General features: G+C 41.0%; 1 protein-coding gene across 1 annotated transcript; it reads right to left on the bottom strand.

Annotated features, from left to right (window-relative positions):
* Positions 1 to 3,824: 3,824 nt before the first annotated feature.
* On the bottom strand, positions 3,825 to 21,374 carry LOC139444750 (serine/arginine-rich splicing factor 4-like). Its single transcript, XM_071225689.1, has 6 exons — positions 21,257 to 21,374; positions 20,608 to 20,875; positions 13,587 to 13,831; positions 12,510 to 12,639; positions 11,192 to 11,398; positions 3,825 to 7,707 (listed from the first exon to the last, which is right to left on the bottom strand). Exons 2-6 carry the CDS (start codon positions 20,696 to 20,698, stop codon positions 6,905 to 6,907), a joined length of 1,476 nt encoding a protein of 491 aa, XP_071081790.1. The 5' UTR covers positions 20,699 to 20,875; positions 21,257 to 21,374; the 3' UTR covers positions 3,825 to 6,904.
* Between the last annotated feature and the right edge of the window lie 260 nt (positions 21,375 to 21,634).

Below are 21,634 nucleotides of genomic sequence, written 5' to 3'. Positions count from 1 at the left end.
ACTAAAGATTGTTAATGATCGGTATGTACCTATATGTATAATAGAATGAATACTTCTCTAACTATGTACCAATATGTATAACGGAATGAATGCTTCTATAACTATGTACCAATATGTATAACAGAATGAATGCTTCTCTAACTATGTATCAATATGTATAACAGAATGAATATTTCTATAACTATGTACATATGTGTATAACAGCCATTAGCAGTATGAAGGCTTCTATAACTATGTACTAATGTGTATAGCAGAATGAATGCATCTATAACTATGTACTAATGTGTATAGCAGAATGAATGCATCTATAACTATGTACTAATGTGTATAGCAGAATGAATGCATCTATTACTATGTACTAATGTGTATAGCAGAATGAATGCATCTATAACTATGTACTAATGTGTATAGCAGAATGAATGCATCTATAACTATGTACTAATGTGTATAGCAGAATGAATGCATCTATAACTATGTACTAATGTGTATAGCAGAATGAATGCATCTATAACTATGTCCTAATGTGTATAGCAGAATGAATGCATCTATAACTATGTCCTAATGTGTATAGCAGAATGAATGCATCTATAACTATGTACTAATGTGTATAGCAGAATGAATGCATCTATAACTATGTACTAATGTGTATAGCAGAATGAATGCATCTATAACTATGTACTAATGTGTATAGCAGAATGAATGTATCTATAACTTTGTACATATGTAAATAGCAGAATGAATGCATCTATAACTTTGTACATATGTTAATAGCAGAATGAATGCATCTGTGACTATGTAGTAATGTGTATAGCAGAATGAATGCATCTATAACTATGTACTAATGTGTATAGCAGAATGAATGCATCTATAACTATGTACTAATGTGTATAGCAGAATGAATGTATCTATAACTTTGTACATATGTAAATAGCAGAATGAATGCATCTATAACTTTGTACATATGTTAATAGCAGAATGAATGCATCTGTGACTATGTAGTAATGTGTATAGCAGAATCAGTGAGTGAGTGAGTTGGGTTTAACACCGCTTTTAACAGTATTCCAATTTTATCGCGGCGTGTCGGCTTAATGTGGGAGGAAAGCTCGAAGTGATGCAGGTCTCAGACGTTTACCAGTTTGGTGAAACCCACGAGCACGGGTATGGTCCTAATAAACCTAGAAACATAATCGGGTCGAACCCAGAATCATAGGTTTCTGGCATGCCAAAGTGACACAACTCTGCACAGCGAATCGCGGTGCCTTAGACGACTGGGCCACCCGTGTCCCCCATATAGCAGAATGAATGCATCAACTATGTACTAATATATATAACAGAATGAGTGCATCTATAACTATCTTCTAACGTGTATAGCAAAAGGAGTTCTCATTTGTTGTACTAAAGTGTTCTAAACTATGTCAGGTATGAGTTTAAGTGATAATCACGGCGACCATTGGAATTTATTTCAGAACTATTATAGAGGCGGGAAATCTATATAGAACTAACTAGACTCTTTGATTCATCCATATACTAGTATCCACTTCAATGACATGTTTTTTCATTTAATTCTCGTCCGCTTCTTCAAACGTTCGCCAATCCAAACTTCTCCCTATTAATTGACTGGATGTTTGAACGGTCGCATGATGGTTTAATATCATCCCCCAGTCAGGGAGTCTATCTAAGGATATATGCTCCCTGGATGAAATAACTCATGGATGAATGAGCAAATATCGAATTTATCTGGCATGTTTAACATGTTTTCGGAGAAAATACTATATAAACTTGGAATGTAAAGGAATCTATGAGAAGAGGCTTCAACAGAGGACATCAGGGTAACCCATTCCCACAAACAACACCGAACACAGGTCACGGAACACGTACGCATTCGCGTGATGTAGGCGTACGTTTAATCTATGTTCTCCCTCAGAGCAGAGTAGGCAAGGAGAAAATCCCGACCTACTTCAATGAAGACAAAACCAACAGTTAAGCTGTAATGTATTTATCGTAACTGCTAAGATGAGTCATGTAGGTCACCTAAAACCGGCACTTGTGTATTTACTGCACCTGCTCAGATGTGTCATGAAAATAGAGCACAGACCACTGTCCGCCTGTGTATTTAGAGTACCTGCTCAGAACTGTCATGTATAGATCACAGACCACTGTCTGCCTGTGTATTTAATTTACATGCTCAGATGTGTCATGAAAAGAGAGCATAGACCACTGTCTGCCTGTGTATTTAGAGTACCTGGTCAGAAATGTCATGTATAGATCACAGACCACTGTCTGCCTGTGCATTTAGTGCACCTGCTAAGATGTCATGTATAGATCACAGACCACTGTCTGCCTGTGTATTTAGTGTACCTGCTTAGATGTGTCATTTATAGATCACAGACCACTTTCTGCCTGTGTATTTAGTGCACCTGTTCAGATGTGTCATGTATAGATCACAGACCACTGTCTGCCTGTATATTTAGTGCACCTGCTCTGATGTGTCATGTATAGATCACAGACCACTTTCTGCCTGTGTATTTAGTGCACCTGATCAGATGTGCCATGTTTAGATCACAGACCACTGTCTGCCTGTATATTTAGTGCACCTGCTCTGATGTGTCATGTATAGATCACAGACCACTGTCTGCCTGTGTATTTAGTGCACCTGCTCAGATGTGCCATGTATATATCACAGATCACTTTCTGCCCGTGTTTTGTGCACCTGCTCAGATGTGTCATGTATATAGATCACAGACCACTGTCAGCCTGTGTATTTAGTGCCTCTGCTCAGATGTGCCATGTATAGATCACAGACCACTGTCTGCCTGTGTATTTAGTGCACCTGCTCAGATGTGCCATGTATATATCACAGATCACCGTCTGCCCGTGTGTTTTGTGCACCTGCTCAGATGTGTCATGTATATAGATCACAGACCACTGTCAGCCTGTGTATTTAGTGCACCTGCTCAGATGTGCCATGTATATATCACAGATCACCGTCTGCCCGTGTGTTTTGTGAACCTGCTCAGATGTGCCATGTATATATCACAGATCAGTCTGCCTGTGTATTTAGTGCACCTGCTCAGATGTGCCATGTATATATCACAGATCACCGTCTGCCCGTGTGTTTTGAGCACCTGCTCAGATGTGCCATGTATATATCACAGATCACTGTCTGCCCGTGTGTTTTGTGCACCTGCTCAGATGTGCCATGTATATATCACAGATCACTTTCTGCCCGTGTGTTTTGTGCACCTGCTCAGATGTGCCATGTATATATCACAGATCACTGTCTGCCCGTGTGCTTTGTGAACCTGCTCAGATGTGCCATGTATATATCACAGATCACTGTCTGCCCGTGTGTTTTGTGAACCTGCTCAGATGTGCCATGTATATATCACAGATCACTGTCTGCCCGTGTGTTTTGTGCACCTGCTAAGATCACAGACCACTGGCTGTCCGTGCAGTTGGTCGAACTACAAAGCAACCGAGTCGCACGCATACATATTTTTAAAAATGTCTTAAATTGCTAGTTTTGCTCACTTTCAATATTGCAGTGAAATAGAGAAAGATGCGAATTCATTGTTGAATACAACACAAAGACACAAATCTTCACCGGATGACAGAATGTTATCCAGCAAAGAGAGCATTTGTATTTATTTTCAACTGTCCCTGCTTGTGAGATCGTCCTCTATGTCACGCCAATCAATCATACCTCATCTCATTACTAAACCTGTCCCAAATAGGACTCGAACAAACCTTGTACAAATACCTTAGAGATACTTACTGGTAAACCTAATTCAAATGAAATAAACAACAACATAAAATAGAAATAATACGTATGTACAGTTTATTCATGATTCGGGGCCATTGTATAACACCTTAAATACAAATATTGGAATTGGAAAATGAATGCCATATCGTTGTTCTTAAGTACAATGTACCTTGAAATATGTCACTCATTTCACAACACCCATTAAACCCTTCAACAAGAAAGGGTTGGTCCTTTGTTAGCATTTTCTACCGTATGGTCAACAAGGCTGTTTATCAAACATAACTCAAGCTTATTACGAATTATGTGGATTCATTGACAAGAATTATATATGAAGCAAGGATACCTGTAGGATAGATCGTCAATACACCATATCACGAATAACTCCTTTTTGTCTATAGTATGCTATGGTATGTGACGTGTAAAGTTGATGTTTTGGAAATGGCTGTGCTCTTTAAAATATACACCAATGGGTCACAAGAGAGCCACTGAAGAAATACCATTTTTTACTTTGCATCACTAAATAAGGTAGAGCAACTTATACTTTGATGTTGCATTTGCAGAAACTCATATCAACCCTACCTTTGGAAACCCTAAAAACAAACAAACAAAAGATGCTACTACTGTGACAGGAGGTCATAGCCAACACAGTTTGTAAATTAAATGTCATGTTGGTAGTGCCCATGACATCGTAGCTAAAAGTAATAGATACGGTCACAAAAAGACGTCTAAAGTAACACAATCGCGAATTAAACTATCAGGAAAAAGGACTAAAATGAAATAATAAGAGTTTTCAATCAACATAAAGACGAGAAACGACTGGTCGGTTCATTAACCGCCTTTCAGATGGAACATCTGTAACAACCAATAAACAACATATAAACATATAACTTCTCAGTTTTAATTTTTTTTCGCTAAAATGTATATTTAATTAGTTAACATTGGCTCTAACTAAACGAGTGTTGATAACGCAGAAATCATATTTTCCATAAACATAGGAAGCGACGATATAACAAAAGGAACATTTAGTGAAGCACTGGAAGCTGTCAATGACACTTATTCATAACACAACACTGTATAATTAAGGTCTTCTCAATTTTGATTCCCGTTATTTATCCTTCCAGCTATATGCTGTCACTGGTACTGGTACTGGAATCTGAGGGCGATGTGTTTCACCACACCACGTGTGTCTATGTGGCGGAACCGGACAACAATCACTCCGTGTACTTATTATCCAGCCTCCCTACCTGGACAACAGATGCCCCTCAAATGTGTAGGAACGCCTTAAACAACACGCCCTGACTACACTCAAGTTACCAATTAATGACAAAAGTGGTATTATATGTAAAGCATGGAATAATATTTTCAGAATTCATTACCACAATCATATAACATTGCACATCACCTCATTTAGGTCTAAATTATTCGAATTAAAAATAGAATGGTGCCAAAGCACTGCAGCACCGTGTGCATGTAGTCACCAGCTCCAATGTTAACAAAGACAAACACCTAACAAAAACTGCTGTCAGCGTTGTTTTTAAAATATTTTCTGTATAAATACTTAGGACAAAGTATTTATAAATATGAAACAAGTATCTAAATTGCCACACTGTTTCCAAATCAATATACTATTTTAGAACATTGTTCCAATGCACAACTGTTACATTTACTTCAAGTCTGAGTCCTATACGCCTTCGAAGGAAAATTTTCTAATGTCATACCATTTTTTCAGTTGTATCATACCATAAACACGATGAAACAGCAATGCTTTGGACTAAATATGAAGTCATCACAAGAAGAAACATATGCCAAAGTTCTGCCTCCTCAAACTGCAAGTTTCAGAAATGTTGACTAGGCTATGGAGCGCTGATGTTATATCCTTAAAGAGCAAAAAAAGAATTTAGAAGAAATTAGGAGCATTACGTTACACTTTGAACAAAAAACAGCAGAAAAATGGCTATCACTAGCTACATGTATTTCAATTGTGTTGCTGTGATTAAAAATCGGATTCAAAGCTTGAACAAATTCAGGTGTCACCATTCGTGGGAAAAAACATTTGAAGTTTCAAGTTCATTCGGTGCAGCAATTGCCTTGAACAAACTTTCTTTTGGAGAAACTGTGAAATTGTAATTTTCTTAAATGAAAGATAGCTGCCTTGCTGCCATATTGAAATTTCAATGTTGATGCCTTGATAAACAAATATTCACACAAAATTTCAAAAATGTAAAAAGAATTATGGTAGACGAAGGCCAGGTGAGCTTATAATGCTGATAATGAAAGTAAAAACATCGGTAAATACGGACTTGGCATACAATAACCAGCATGTATTAGCACGCGGGCGCTAACAACATACACGTGCATGTTATGCCGCAGAGGAACGGTGGGATGAATCCGCTTGCCACGTCCGGGGATCTCACTGTGATATAAAAATCGACCAGTGTAAAAAAGAATCGTTTATGTTCACATGCACGCACCTCCAGTACAGGAGATTTAAGTATTGATACAAAGGAGGTTCTGTCATAATGATATGGTTATGATGAAAATGCGATATAAAAACAAAAACATTTGTTAAGCATACCTACATTACGTTGAGTCTGGATATAGTCCCATTCAGTTGCTACGGAATGAATGAATATATACATGAATATGCATGTGTGTGTGTGTGTGTGTGTGTGTGTGTGTTTGTGTGTGTGTGTGTAAATTGTATATATAAGGCTTCATGGGAATGTCGAACATACATACATAAATATCGCTCTGGGAAATACTCGAATGGCACGCTCATTTCAGAACACATTTGCCAAGATCGAACTGCTTGAAGTCAGAGGCAGTCATGAAAGGCCACATGTCTGAGAACGAATCTGGAATGAATGCAACATGTGTGTTGGGTCCCTTCGAACGGCTGGGACCCACCAGAACGCAGTCTGTTAAATATACGTTTACGCAACGTACGCTGGGTGCAATGGACCACTACTGAATAAACACCAGTCATGTAGTCTCTGGGTCACACGTCTTTTGATTCCTAGCATGGAAACATCATCACGCACTATGGCGGCGTTCTACCCAGTTCTTTACACTGGCACAGGCCTGTGTGAATACACAACAGTTATCAGTTATGATGTAGCTACACATACATTATCACAAAGCTCACACTTGACTCCCATAGTCATCTCCTCTTTCCCTAGGTCGACTCCGGCGACCCCGTGAAGGAGGGTTCGGATCGTAAGACACTGTACGTTCATCCCCACTGTCTCGACTGCTTGTTGAAGAATTACTGCTTTCTCGGGTTCGTCGAGATATGGCGCTGATATTGTAATGTCTATTGCGTCCGTCTTTATCGAATGACGTACTTTGAGTTGAACTCTGACTATGAGGTGATCTTGACCTGGATCGTCTTCGACTTCCACCATGTTCTCCATTTGACCTTGATCTTTGGCGACCAGAATCTCTTTGACCTCTATTGCCCGACCTTGACCTTCGACGACTTCCTTCTCGTGTAAGTCCGCCTTTCTTGTCCTCATTAGAATTTCGTCTTTTGTTCGACTTGCTTCGGGCACTCCCACGCCTTCCATTACGTGATAAAGTTCCAGATGCATTTCCGTTTTCCTGATGCTTTGAAAATCTTCTTTTTTGTGGAGTATCACTACTTTCAAAAGAACCATTAACATAGCCTCCACTAGTGTCTTCACTTCCGGTACTGTCACGACTTCTGTCATGGCCGCCATCCTCAGACGGCACAAATGCTTTATTGGAATAACCTCCACCCCTGACCTTCACCTTCGGATCTGGGTTCATGTTCACAAATACGTGTCCATCACCGGAAGATAGACTACTGTTATGACTGTCGTTGCTACTGGACTCTCGACTGTCATAGCTGCCGGAATACGTCTTCTTGTAGTTGTCCTTGTGGTTGTGGTCTTTGCGAGGTTGGAACATCACTTTGGACGAGCCTACAACAAAGAATACACATGAAGAATATCGTTATCAGCTTGGTCACTAAATGTGATGATGACTGTAATCGAGTACAGCTGTGTACAGTGTTTAATGGGGGACATAGTCAACATAACCATTTCAACGAACACGTGAGAGTGCATGGTGTCTAAGGCGTTATTTTTCAGCGATATTCCAAATATATCACGGCGGGCTATAAATGACACAAAAACGGAAATAATAGTTCTTAACATGACACTGCTTTTTAGTTCCATCCTTCTTCCACGCTGCTTCTGTTGCAGCACTAAACCCGTCCTTTGCACACTGCTTGACAACTCCATTCTTTTGCACGCTGCTTCGTAACCCCACCATTTTCCACGCTGCTTCTGTATTAACGCTTTTCTTCTTGATGCCTTTCTTACAAACAAACACAACGAATATCAAAATTAATCTTTATTCATCGTTGAACACACAAGATATGCTTCTTAAAATCATGACACAAAATGGTGATGTCATCGGCTCATGTGTTGAAGATTGCGGTATTAAGATGAAATAGAGGCTGATCAAATGATGGTGACGTCATGTACAGTGGTGGACTACATGTGGTCACACGTAATCTCGTCTGGGACGTGACATCTCGTATCTCTCCCGTCGGTGTCGGCGGTCATCAGCAGGAACTAAAAGACAACAAGAACAAAACATCATCAACAAGTTAATACTTCCATTTACAGTGACAATACTCCCTGCTCTGTTAAACACTGAACAGGAGTCAGTAGAAACTTAAGTTAATACCCTCAATTCTCACACAACAATCGCGCTAGGCAGGCGATAGATGGAGTTACATCATTGTTGAATGGACACTGTACATTCTCCGATATGTTGAGTCTAGCAGTTTACAATAAGCTTAGGAGGCTGTAGCAGTGAGGTTTCATGTCACAGGGGCTGTTAGGGTACCAGGCAGGGGTGGAAGGGCAACAGGTGCAGTGTATGATAGTACACAACACAATTCATGAAATAATAGTCCATATCTTATTAGCAGTGTCGATGTTGCTGTGTGGAGCCAAAGTCTGTGTGTTGACAGTAGCTCACGGGATGGCATACGATTTTGTTGACAACAGACATTTAGTTCAAATATTTTCAATTAACCAAACAACATTGACCATGCAACAACAAATATATTTACGTGCTTTTTCGGCATCGGAAACAGATCAAAACTTACCGGAGAAGTTGGGTGGACGTATTTCCTCCTTACTGTCCCAGACGCGGCAGGTAAGTCATCCGATCATGTGTACATAATTAGCATTGATACGTATGGGGAAATGAATCCGACATCAAAATTAAATATAGTACATTAAAAGCGCCAGATGGCAAATTATTTAGAAAGGTGAAAGATCAAGGGACGTAAATTACTGGTCGAAGCATGTGACATGAACCTCGCACTAAACTGTATTTCTTGTAGTCGTGTCTGATAAAACTATTGTTTGAGCAGTATTTAAGTTATATCCTGTTTCTGACGACAGTTTCAACATATACAGACGATAGACAAGGGAAGCTTTGTATCTCGGGGACCGGGAGTCTTCATAACTGTGTTGGGTATACGTTGTGATCACAGAGTGCTATGACACACAAGTACACACAGGTCAGGTTGTGGGATAGGCACATGGCTGTTTACGAAGTATAAAATGTATTCAAGCATTCACAAGCAATAGTCGTTATGTAGAACACTCTAAGGCGGAAGTCAAAGGCACGCTCCCAACATTCTTCTACTCTGTTGTTGTATATACAATCAAACACCGTTGTGTCGAACTTACCGTTGTCTCGACATAAAAGCTCGGTCCCTGCGTATGCTTTCTTTGTTCATCATTTTTGGTTATGTCAAACCTTGGATAACTCGAAGTATTTACGAATGTGCCTTCAAATTCGACACAACGGTGTTTGAATAAGATTATTATTATTATTATAATTATTATTACAACAAACAAAGAATCTGTTTTTCTTTATTCTCAGAAATAATCTCATCTTAATCTAATATTAATATATTTGCTTTGTGGTGCAGCACATGCTACAACACTACCGACTCTCAATATTCGGGTATCTGCTTCAACCTGTTTTACAAATGAAGAATATTTTTTCAATCAAAAAATGTAACAAATTTATGAACAAGTCAGGTCAAATAAATTATCCATTACATGTTAATACTATTTCTGCTTAATGATTTTCATAGTTCTTTCCGATATATAAATTTTCTTTTTATTTTCACCAATCCAACCACAATGTGTTGCTACATATCACATAAAAGTGTGCTTCTCTGTGCTGTTTCTTGAAAGATGATTCATACAGATTTCAAATAGTCTTCATTTCATAACAGTGAGTGAGTTAGTGAGTATGGTCTTAGGTCCCTTTTAGCAATATTCCAGCAATATTACGGCCGTGGACAGAAGAAATGTGCTTCACACACAGTGCCCATGTGTGGAATTGACCCCAGGCCTTCAGCGTGACGAGCGAACGCCTTAACCACTAGGCTACACCACCGCCCCACATTTTATAACAAAAAACTAAATGTTCTAATTCCCATGATATGAACAAATCGAATTCACATGATGGCCCTACACACATTCAATAGTTTCTTCTCTGGGGAGTTTTGTGGTCTCTTGGAATCGGAATCTTATCAATTTTAAAGTTTTTTTCCCCGACATGAAAATAGAGGTATTTATTTCATTTTGCTGTCCTAAAATGAATCTGAATCCCATTGTGTTGCCACACATCATATCAAAGGTTTTTTATTCCTGTACCTTCTGCTTTCTAAGATGCAATCTCATTAAAATCAGATATAAGTTCTCGCTGCCGCTAAACAAAGATCTGAGGACATCCCATTACGGGTCACGTCAGAACGACCTTTCATCCGACAAATCAAAGCGTCGCTTACCAGATCATAGGAGAGAATTGTACTGTGTAATAGACTATTTGTTTATCTAGATTCTTCCCTTCAACAGGAGAAGAATTAGTTCATTGACAACAAGGCCATGCCATAAGTTCACTTGGACCTTGAAACTAATGGTAATACCATCATACCATGATGCCCCCAGCCCTCTTTCTCAAATAGACGCTAGAACTACAATCGTTATCTATACCCGACCAAGTTATAAACGCTGCAGGTAGCGCTAGGATTTTGTGTGAAATGAAACCATCATCATCGGGTCATTAAACGCCAAAATCATTGAGTGATGTTTCAATATTCTGGACCACCCAAACTTAAGTAATATATAAAGTTGCCCACAGCAGTAAATCATAGGCACCACTGCACACCTCTATTTTAAAGCATATATAACATAAAAACGTACAACAAAAGCATATACATGTAACTAAACCATTAAGCATGTTAAGTGTTATGTTCTAAGGAAATCTTACACAGTTATACCAATCGCTACTTATTTCGCATGTTAAGTTCATCCTCAGTTTCCAAAATGTTGTATGGGTGCTCGAGTAACACACCAGCCTATTTACCTGTGGAGTAGACGTTGTTCTCTGGGGGACGCTTCTGTGCTTCTGCCTCCAGGTTTTTCTTGCGTTGCTTCACAACACAGTATATGCTGATAGCAATCACAGCAACCAGCAGCAGCCCGCCAGCAATACTCAGTCCGACAATGGCGCCAACTGACAACGGTGAACTGTTGAATTCCGACATGTTGCGTTCGAAGTCAATGTCGGGACCTAGGACATAGTAAACATGATCAGAGAACGTTGTAGTTGTCTTGTGCTAGAGCAGTATTTCCAAAATCTGTGTATGGATAGAACAAATAAATAAAGTATAAAGTTTGAAAGGCTTTCGATAGTCAGACTTTTGCTTACGAGTTCTTACAGAGGGGAATTCCTTGACTGAAAGTCTTGTGTAAACGAGCGTCAATCTATTTAAATGTTCAGGAAGTCCTGGTCGGTTTAACGTAGAAGAAACAAGAAGTTCGAAGTTTTGTGTATATAAGAATCAAGCTTTACACTGCAACAGAATGGCATGAGTCATGGGAAACAAAACAATCTCTAAATATGAGAAACATACATGGGTCATATTCATAGTCCATTACAATTTCCCGTGTGTTCAACACAGGTGTGTGTAACACTTCTGTCTTCTCCAGAGCAAATGACTACTAGTTCTACAGTATACTGACGTACCGCACAGGCTTAGCAAGACGTGATATGCCTGGAAGGGATTTGTATTTTCAAGCTCAGAGAAATACCAACACTTCAAAGAAAGCCCTCTCCTTGTGAAGAATGTTGAGAAGTGGTTGAAAAACCTTCTTCATGTCACATTCAGAAATTCATGTTAAATCCTGAACTAATCGAAGTATTTTGTATACGTCCAAACTTTAAACACTTGGTAAGCCAGAACAAACTGTCAACAACTTGCCACGTTTAAGAGTGTGTTCATGCAGTGTCTGTACTCGACAACGAAGCTTAAGACACCTACTGTCTGGTCACCGGGCAAGGGGCATGGCTCGCCCATTGTCTACAACGCCCTATTTCGCAATGCAGAGTTGCTTCCCTTAAACGTGCCAGAATCCAATAACCGTGCGTTCGAACGCCAATGTTTACCCTGATTTTTAGATTTTATGTGTCAGCACCGTACCGTGTTCGTGGGTTTCGTCTGAGAATTGCATCACTTCGTGCTTTCCTTCCATCCCGTGATATAACTTTACAAATGCTCAAAATGACATTCAATTCATTCAGTTCCTCGCACTCTAGACTCGTCGTGTATTTCCACCCACATATACCATATTCACACACAATTCCTTTACTTGTTAACACGGTGTTCGTGATTACTGGGTACCTTCGTCAGTTGTCAAGACGATGGTGTAGCGGAAGTTGAGGGATGATGGGGACTGTTTCACAAGCTGTATCCTCAATACCTCGCTGCGGGAGTTGAACTTCACAGGGGCCGTCTCACACTTAAGAGTCCGCTGAAACAGAGCGGCGGGATTGTGTGGATGCCATGGAGACAAGTCACTCTGGTTGGGATACACATGTACTATATACTTCCATTATATAACATCTAGTGCAATACTGTAACTAGTCATACTGAAAACCCAATACTGAGAGAGAACAAATGTACCCGGTTGAGGCAGATTAAACAAACCAAGTCCAGTATGTCACATAAAGTGATTCAGGAACGAGAATATATTTGGAAAAAGAAATATGTATTTTAAATAAGTTTGTAAAGTTGTAAATATAAAGTAAAACATGTCAGTTGAAACAGAAACGCTATTAACTGTCCACAAGTGCTTTCTGGAATATTATTCCTTGATAAACTGGCATCTGGAATAAAGGCAAAAGCATGGAATGAAAATTGTACGCATTTCACCAACAACTGCGCATGCATCGACGGAGCATGTTAATCAGCAAAGCATTTCATTCACAGCGTCCTGGAAGCCTTTTCTCTGTTAAATAGTCTATGTTAATAGACTCTGCACTATATCCAAGCAGGTGGTGCACGGAGCTATACGCCATTCAGTGGCGTCAGACAAGACAGTGGCGATGACCTTGACCAAAACACAAAATAGCAACAAACATATATATAGATATATATATATATATAAATATATATAAGTAGAGACGGACGGAGACGTGAGGACGGTAACAGCTACATGGTCACGTAATGATAAGAATGCCAGTCCTGGACTCATTGGTGTTCGGCTTGTGACATAACTACCTGATACTTGAAATCACACATTTCACCTAACTGCAAAAGGGCGGTATTTTTTGTTGACCACATACAAAATATTTTGTGTGTATACATGATCGATTTCACTTCACCAGATGATATATTAATATTAACCAAGCGTAGGACGTTCCGTTGTGACATGCGCAGTTGTATTTGAATCCTCACATTTCCTCCCCCTCTACTTACAGTGGGTGTAGTCATGTGGGTGCCGCCGTCGTAGATATACACGCGCGTTCCGCAATCAAAGATGGTGACGTCCATGACGTAGATACGAAGACGGCGATTGGGTGCTGTCCGGACCTCAATAACGCAGCTGTCACGCGTTGCTGACCCCCCCGGGATCTGTGGGGGGCTGGCATACACCTGCAAGATGTCGGTGTCGTCGATGGTGTATGGGCCTATACGGTCACAATCTCCGCTTTCCATGTTGGCTGCAACCGAAACGTGACACTGGGTTTAACAAAGGGAATTCCGTGTCTGGGCAATGGCATCATTGTCAGGACTGACCCGTTCTCCAGACAGCATACTGTGTAACACACTGCAACAAAATTGTGCCATACATGATAAACAAATGAAAACTGACTGTGAAACAAATTCGGTCTGCCATGTCTGAATCGCACCCATATTTTCATCCGCCGCGTTATTAAATGTCTTCTGTACACCTATACCGTGTTTGTGTTTGTTGTGTAAAATACAGCGCCTTTGCTCTCTGGTGGGGTTTGTAGCATGGATGACACCTGTGGTCATGTTTCCTGCATTGTTGTCACGCCTACCATTTCAATTTCCGTGCAACTTTTAACACTTGATGTTCTTACGCCAATGATGTGATGGACCATTTCATACTATACGGAGTCTGGCTGACCAAGACGGTATCGTGTGATGGACCAGTACATACTATGCGGAGTCTCGCTTACCAAGGCGGTATCGTGTGATGGACCAGTACATACTATACTGAGTCTGGCTGACCAAGGCGGTATCGTGTGATGGACTAGTACATACTATGCGGAGTCTCGCTGACTAAGGCGGTATCGTGTGATCGACAAATACATATTATGCAGAGTCTCGCTAACCAAGGAGATATCGTGTAACTCATCCCTACATAGCCGTAGTTAAAGTTACCCGAAGGACTGTTCCTGTCATTGATCCAAGTCACATTGGCCCACATTCACAAAGCGACCAATGCACGGAAACTATAGAAATACCAACTCAGGCGCACAATGAGTGAAGTGCTTCGCCCGCTTAGAGCATGTTGGGCCCGGGGTCAAGGCAGACGATCCGTCTAGGTATCTATAATAATATCCGTCCCAGTCACACTATAACAGGCAACGCTACAGAGAAAGAGAAAGTTTAACTAAGAAAAAGAGGAGAAACGTGGGGAAATAAGACTTTTAGGGAAGGGGTTGTACCGTGGACCGAAGGAACAGAAACATGATTTAAATTATTCTCGTGTAGGCCTTCGCGAGATAACGTGGTATGGGTCCGTTGAGAATGACTCACGCGTCCGTCCTACTTCCCCGTGTTATCAGCTCTACTTGTATCCAGGAGGACTTGTACTGTGGAGGGCACGGGGACCGGGGTACATCCAGAATAGTCACCACTGTACTATATGTGTCTTGTTATACTGGCTTAATGAGTTGGTAGTTGTGGGATTTGATGGGGTTTTAACATGTGGGACGAAACACGACCGCGCCTTCATCTGCTCCTATCCTCAGTTAAGCGTGTGAGTTTACAACCGAACGATACTGTCTGCAGTGTTCTCTACTTCTTTAAAGAAGAGGGTCCCATCATTATTTTCCCGAGAACACATTCTTTTCCACGTCAAAAATAAATACTAAGTACGCAAAACAATCTTCTCATGTCAAACGAAATTCCTTGAAGAAAAGGCGTTATTCTCATTAGAATACAGAAGGGAGCTGAGGCATATTGTCTTCAATTTAGTATTCCCAATCGTTTAAATGCAGACCTTCCTTGAGAGACGCGGACCACCAGGCAACGCTGGGATACCTGATCGGTTATACCTACGACATGTCAGCAAGGAGTAAGATTACCATGACATCGTGATGTTGTAAATGACACTCAAGTCTAAATTACACATGCACCATATGAGGATGTGAGAGATTCATACCATATGTTACAAATCCCAACAAGAAAACTTTTGATATGATGCACCAGCACGACGGCAAACTACTTATTCGCCAAATTCTGTTTACAATAAATAGTTTCCCCAAAACATTTCATCAACTCAGACATGTTTAAAACAATATGAACAATACTGGTTTTCAACTCATTTCCTGTTTTACAAGTTTTTGACTGCTATGGGATTACCTCCCTGAATTTGATAAACAATGTCTCTCCACAGTAAATGAGAGAAGTAGCATATTCAGGCCGAAACAAGATCAAGCATGCCACCTGTTATAAACTGGCACGTAGGCACTGTCTCATTATTGCAGCAAACTTCCTGACAAATGGCATGCATTGCAGGGTCTAATAAGAATATCACTGTACAACCTGCTAACAACATATCGGGACTTTTAAAGAACTAGTAGACCTCATATGACATGTTATAAACACTTGTTTAAAAAGATAGAAATGCATGTACTTTTGATTTAATTACAAAACGGCCATATTTCAATTACAAATACGCCACATAGGCCTTTCCCTAAACCATTACAAATAGAACTAAAGCCATCATTCCTTATGTGAAAAGCATAATACTCGTTCGATCCGAATTCATTTACTAGTTCCACTTTTATGTTTCACTTTTGTTTTGCTTAATGTGCGGTTACCTCCAATACATTTATTCGTTGAGACCTGGCTGTCATCGCGAACTACTCACAACTGGACCACACCCTACCTCATTCATCTGTACACATGATCACTTGGTTATCTGTCTACAAAATATGTGACACAAACAAGAGCAAACAAGACAGCTTTGTGTTAATGCTAAGATAAAACACGCAACTTACTTTGATATAACGTAATACTGTACTGGTGCAATCTGCAATCCCTATTTTCAGTATATGTGATGGGAGGTGCTCATTGTAACGGGGCCATTGTGTGTGTGTGTGGGGGTGGGGGGGGGGGGGGGGGGGGGGAGAGAATGCAATACCTCTCTCGTATGTACATTCAAGCATAGCTATTTTGTAAACTACATGAGAAATAGCCTTCAGAAATAGCTGTTATCGGCTGACCCGTTCATGTCCATAACTTATTTATTTATCTTTCTCAAGAGCTTATGACACACACCCCTCCTGTAGTCACACCCGACCGCTGGGTATATCTCGGCAGTGTTCCCATATCAGGTATATCTCGGCAGTGTTCACGTCTCGGGTATGTCTCGGGTATATCTCCGCAGTGTTTACGTCCAGGTATGTCTCGGCAGTGTTCACGTCTCGAGTATGTCTCAGCAGTGTTCACGTCCAGGTATGTCTCGGCAGTGTTCACGTCCCAGGTATATCTCGGCAGTGTTCACGCCAGGTATTTCTCGGCAGTGTTCACATTTCGGGTATATATCTCAGCAGTGTTTACGTCCAGGTATATTTCGGCAGTGTTCACATCTCGGGTATATCTCAGCAGTGTTTCCGTCCAGGTATATTTCGGCAGTGTTCACATCTCGGGTATATCTCGGCAGTGTTCACATCTCGGGTATATCTCGGCAGAATTCGAGCCCCAGGTGTATCTAGGTAGTGTTCACATCTCGGGTATATCTCAGCAGTGTTCACGTTTCAGGTACATCTCGGCAGTGTTCACATCTCGGGTACATCTCGGCAGTGTTCACATCTCGGGTATATCTCGGCAGTGTTCACGACCAAGGTATATCTCGACAGGGCTCACGTTTCAGGTGTATCTCGGCAATGTTCACATCCCGGGTATATCTCGGCAGTGTTCACATCTCTGGTTTATCTCGGCAGTGTTCACATCTCTGGTTTATCTCATCAGGATTCGAGTCCCAGGTGTATCTCGGTAGTGTTCACATCTCGGGTATATCTCGGCAGTGTTCACATCTCGAGTATATTTCGGCAATGTTCACATCTCGGGTATATCCCGGCAGTGTTCACATCTCGGGTTTATCTCAGCGGGATTCGAGTCCCAGGTGTATCTCGGTAGTGTTCACATCACGGGCATATCTCGGAAGTGTTCACTGGACTTTTATAGTCAGTTAGCTCCTTTCCCACGGGAAGATGGCCACCATCCCGACAGTCAGATGTAGCTCCTGACTTTGGGAATGACACCATGGCGACAGTCAGATGTAGCTTTCGAATGGCTGGGTGACACAAACAGTGATATAAGTATGCAGTAACAGTAAATGCCCCAGTGAGATGTGCAATGACATGACTCAGTTGGTAATGATACGCCAGTCGTAATGAAGAGCGTGCTGTAGGGATGTCTACAAAACTGTCTCATGTTCATGGCAATTAAGAAATCTACCAGTTGCGGTTGATTAACTGCCATTCATGTACGGATCATTTATTAGCCATACACATTCCCCGAAAACGCGACCTGTGTTTCCCGACCTGTGGCCGACAATATCGTATTTACTGCCCGTTGCATCTGTTTATATCCGGGGTTCAACCACAGGTTTAGGTCAGACTAACCCGAGCAGCCGACGACAGTAAACACCTTGCTTTTTTCTGCGGAAATAACGTTTGCGAGTTTCAAACGATGATTATTAATGTTTATTAATTAAACTAGCGGTGTCTTAATTATGTTATTATGAAATGTAAACACGATGCTGTCCATAAAGTGACATTGCATGTTACTGATTCCGTGGTTTAAATTACTATAGCGCGTTCACAGTACTCTAAAATTTCAGTACTGACATTTCCCTGCTCCTTGGCCTACTCTGTCGGCGGGTATCCTGGTAAATTTACTATTCCAACTATTACCTGTTGCAGGTCTCAGATTCCATGTTGCTGGCGAAGGGAATGTTGTCAGCATACCCCAACAACCATACCATTGCAGCCTATCAATAATCTCGCTTAAGCCTGGCAAACCAGTGATGGACAGCATGAACAACGCTTCACGCCGATGGGGTACGTACGTCGACATACTCATGTAGGAAGTCACACGACAAGCAATAAAGGGAGCATGGTGTTAGTGATGTGATTGGAACCACTGATCCCATAAAGATCCCAGGTAGAATATGTCTTCAGCAACGCATGCTTGCCGTAAAAAAGCGACTTTGCTTGTGGTAGGAGGCGACTAACAGGGGCGGGTGAACAGGCTCGCTGACTTGGTTGATACATGTCATGGTATCCAAATTTCGTTAATCGATGCTCATGATGTTAATCACTGGATTGTCTTGTCCAGACTCGATTATTTACAGACCACCGTCATCTAGCTGAAATATTGCTGAGTGCGGCGTTAAACAACAAACAAAATTTGAAAAAAATACTGAAGAATAGGAAACACTACCCATATAGATGAACGTGGGAGTAATGTACATCTCTTTGGCAGTGTGCAGGGAGGCTGTGTCATGGCGGCCCCTGTCCAACTTTGGGTAATTTATTCCGGTTTGGTTAGCCGGTTCTTTGGCTGTGTTGCACAATGCAGCTCGGGTTTTAATGACTGACTGCAGCACCTGGTCACGCTTGATGATCACAGCCCACAATAGTCATGTGGCTATTGGACAATACCGTGAGACAAGTTTCACTGTATGGCGATAATCTTTATAATGCTTTCAAGATATAAACAAAACAGGTGTATGACACAAACTTATTACCATTACACATATTTGTTGCTATCATTCAAAAATAAAACAAGTCATCAAAATGTAAGAATAGAAACTCGGGACAATGGACAACAATACGCATGTTGTTATCTGTCACATGGATTTGGCCACTTCGTGTCACAGTGTTACGTGGGGTGGGATAGGGTGGAATACAGAAACTGTATAATCATACTCACATGTCGCATATAAACACGACCAGCACATCCATTAGCCACTTGCACCGGAATGTGTAACCAGGAACAGATTCAAAAGTAAACTTGGGATCATGACCAAAACATGGAATAAATGAATGAGGGAGACTAAAACCACCGCACCTGTCGTAATTACCCCAGGCGGTAACACCCCTTGGGGTCCTGCTGAATGCCCTCTAATGAAGGCCGAGGGGTGCTAATCAGCGTATAACTGCCCCTTTACTTCCTAAAGTTACCCCCTCCTCGTTTACTGGCCGTATGCAGACCTGAACAACGTCGATCTGTTAGCTATTAACATTACCAAGGTATCTCACTCACGATTTACTCATAGACAACAGAAAAAATGCCCGTCCCGAGGGTATATTTATCACAAGTTAGTCATAAATTATTGTATGTCACTTGTACCAAACTAGGATGTTGTCAGGGTGCGTTGGGTAGGTAGATATCAATATATCAGTCTCTGTTAGATCATGAAGTATTTGCATTATTGTGACCTAGTGACCGAATAAATGCCACTAAAGATTATCAATAGTTGTACATTTGTAGGGCCTATCACTGTCATTGTGCTATGCTGACTGTTGGGGGAATGTTATTTGGAGTACTCAAGGTACGGTCATGCATATGGTATGTAAATATATATCATTGACAGATAGATGCCCCAAGATAGATGTGAATATATTTCGCTACAAAAAAATGCTTTTTAATTTAACAATGCAGAAAACATTTGTTATATTGTTGAATATTTTTATCTGTTTATATCATTTAGTTTAGTATCGTCTCTCATAACTTTATATGGGTGATACTGTATTATTATTTTCATGTATAAACTCATATTAGATGGGTGCTTTCTTAATGATGGAGAAACGAAAACAAATTATCTGTCCGTCTGTCCGTCCCTTGATGAAAATATGGTAATAAAGCCAGCAGTACATTTCCATCCCTGGGCAAATGTTCACCCTTACAACTGAACACACCTGGATGCACATGCGTGTACTGTGGAAAAACACGAAATAAAGTTTACATAGAACAAAACCTAACTATCAAATACAGCTTGTATAAATCGTTCCAGTCTCAGGGTGGAGTATTATCATGATTATTATAGTCTTTGATCAGTTTGATAAGCATGTTTACACCAATGTCAGTTATACTTGAAGATGTGTTGTGAAGACGTTATGTTGCGCTGACGGGGATACCGGGCGAACTGGGCGATAATTGTGTGTACGTATTAAGCGATGTACGATATGTGCATGTGGTACATGCACGCAGGTACGGCGTCACGTCTTACCTATCTGTGTCCAGGAAACAGACTGCCCCCTGGGTGCTATCAGCAGGACAGCGGGTAAAATCCACAGCCACAGTTTCTGCTTGTCAGCCATCACGGTTCTCAGTCAGATGACCTCGGCAAGAATGTGACCCTGGTCGCCCGGCTTCACATGAGTGAGCGCAGCTAGTCAAAAGTGGCAGGGCCTATTCTGCGGGTACACTTATCCTTGATGCTGTTCACACCTGGGTTTCTCGCCTGCAGGTTTGTCGTTGTGCTACTGTTTGTCGAGCTGCAATCCCAAGCAAGATACATAAATAACCACGAAGGTACCACTGCAGTCACATTTGAAACAAACTAAACCACCAACAAATCACCCATTGTTTATACATAAAGTTTCCACTTCTGAAACATAATGTAAAAAACCCAGCTGAGCAAGCTTAAGGCGACAGGTAAATTAAACTGAAACAAGGTTTCAAGTTAAATTTATACCCCACCCCTCCCCCAACCAGTCCCCCTTCTCCGAACCCGTTATCGTCATACACAGCCAGTAAAAAGCTGACCTGGATTTCCTTCACAGGTAAAGGACCAGCGTCTGGGCTTCAACCAATTAAGATAAGTACAACAAACAAGCTAATCAACACTATTGTATAATGAATGAGGACACACTTACCTCAGCAAGGTAATCGTGATGATCTCTCAGAACTGCTGGACGTCACAAAACAAACAGGACACACAAAGTAAGCCTTCTCATCATCCGGTTGTGGTCGCGCCCGTCACTACTAGGACGCAGTTACTGCACCACCTGGTGGACAGGTATGTAGGCAGGAGAGAAGGGCGACAACTCTTAAGTTTTCATTGAGCACAAAGCCAGTTAACAGTAGAGTTAACTGTTCTATAACGGCCCCATAGATGTGCTTGCATTTACGTTTCGTGTCTACGCGTACCAAGTTTAAAATCCCTGGTTGTGAACTGAACTTGACTAAATACATACTTAGTTCTATTAACACAGTTCTGCCTTTCTGCAAATATTCAACAACACGACAGAATC

This window comes from Haliotis cracherodii, unplaced genomic scaffold (genome assembly GCF_022045235.1).
Source record: "Haliotis cracherodii isolate W230 unplaced genomic scaffold, xgHalCrac1.p SCAF_6, whole genome shotgun sequence".
Lineage (NCBI taxonomy): Eukaryota > Metazoa > Mollusca > Gastropoda > Lepetellida > Haliotidae > Haliotis > Haliotis cracherodii.
This window is presented reverse-complemented; position numbering and strand designations above follow the sequence as displayed.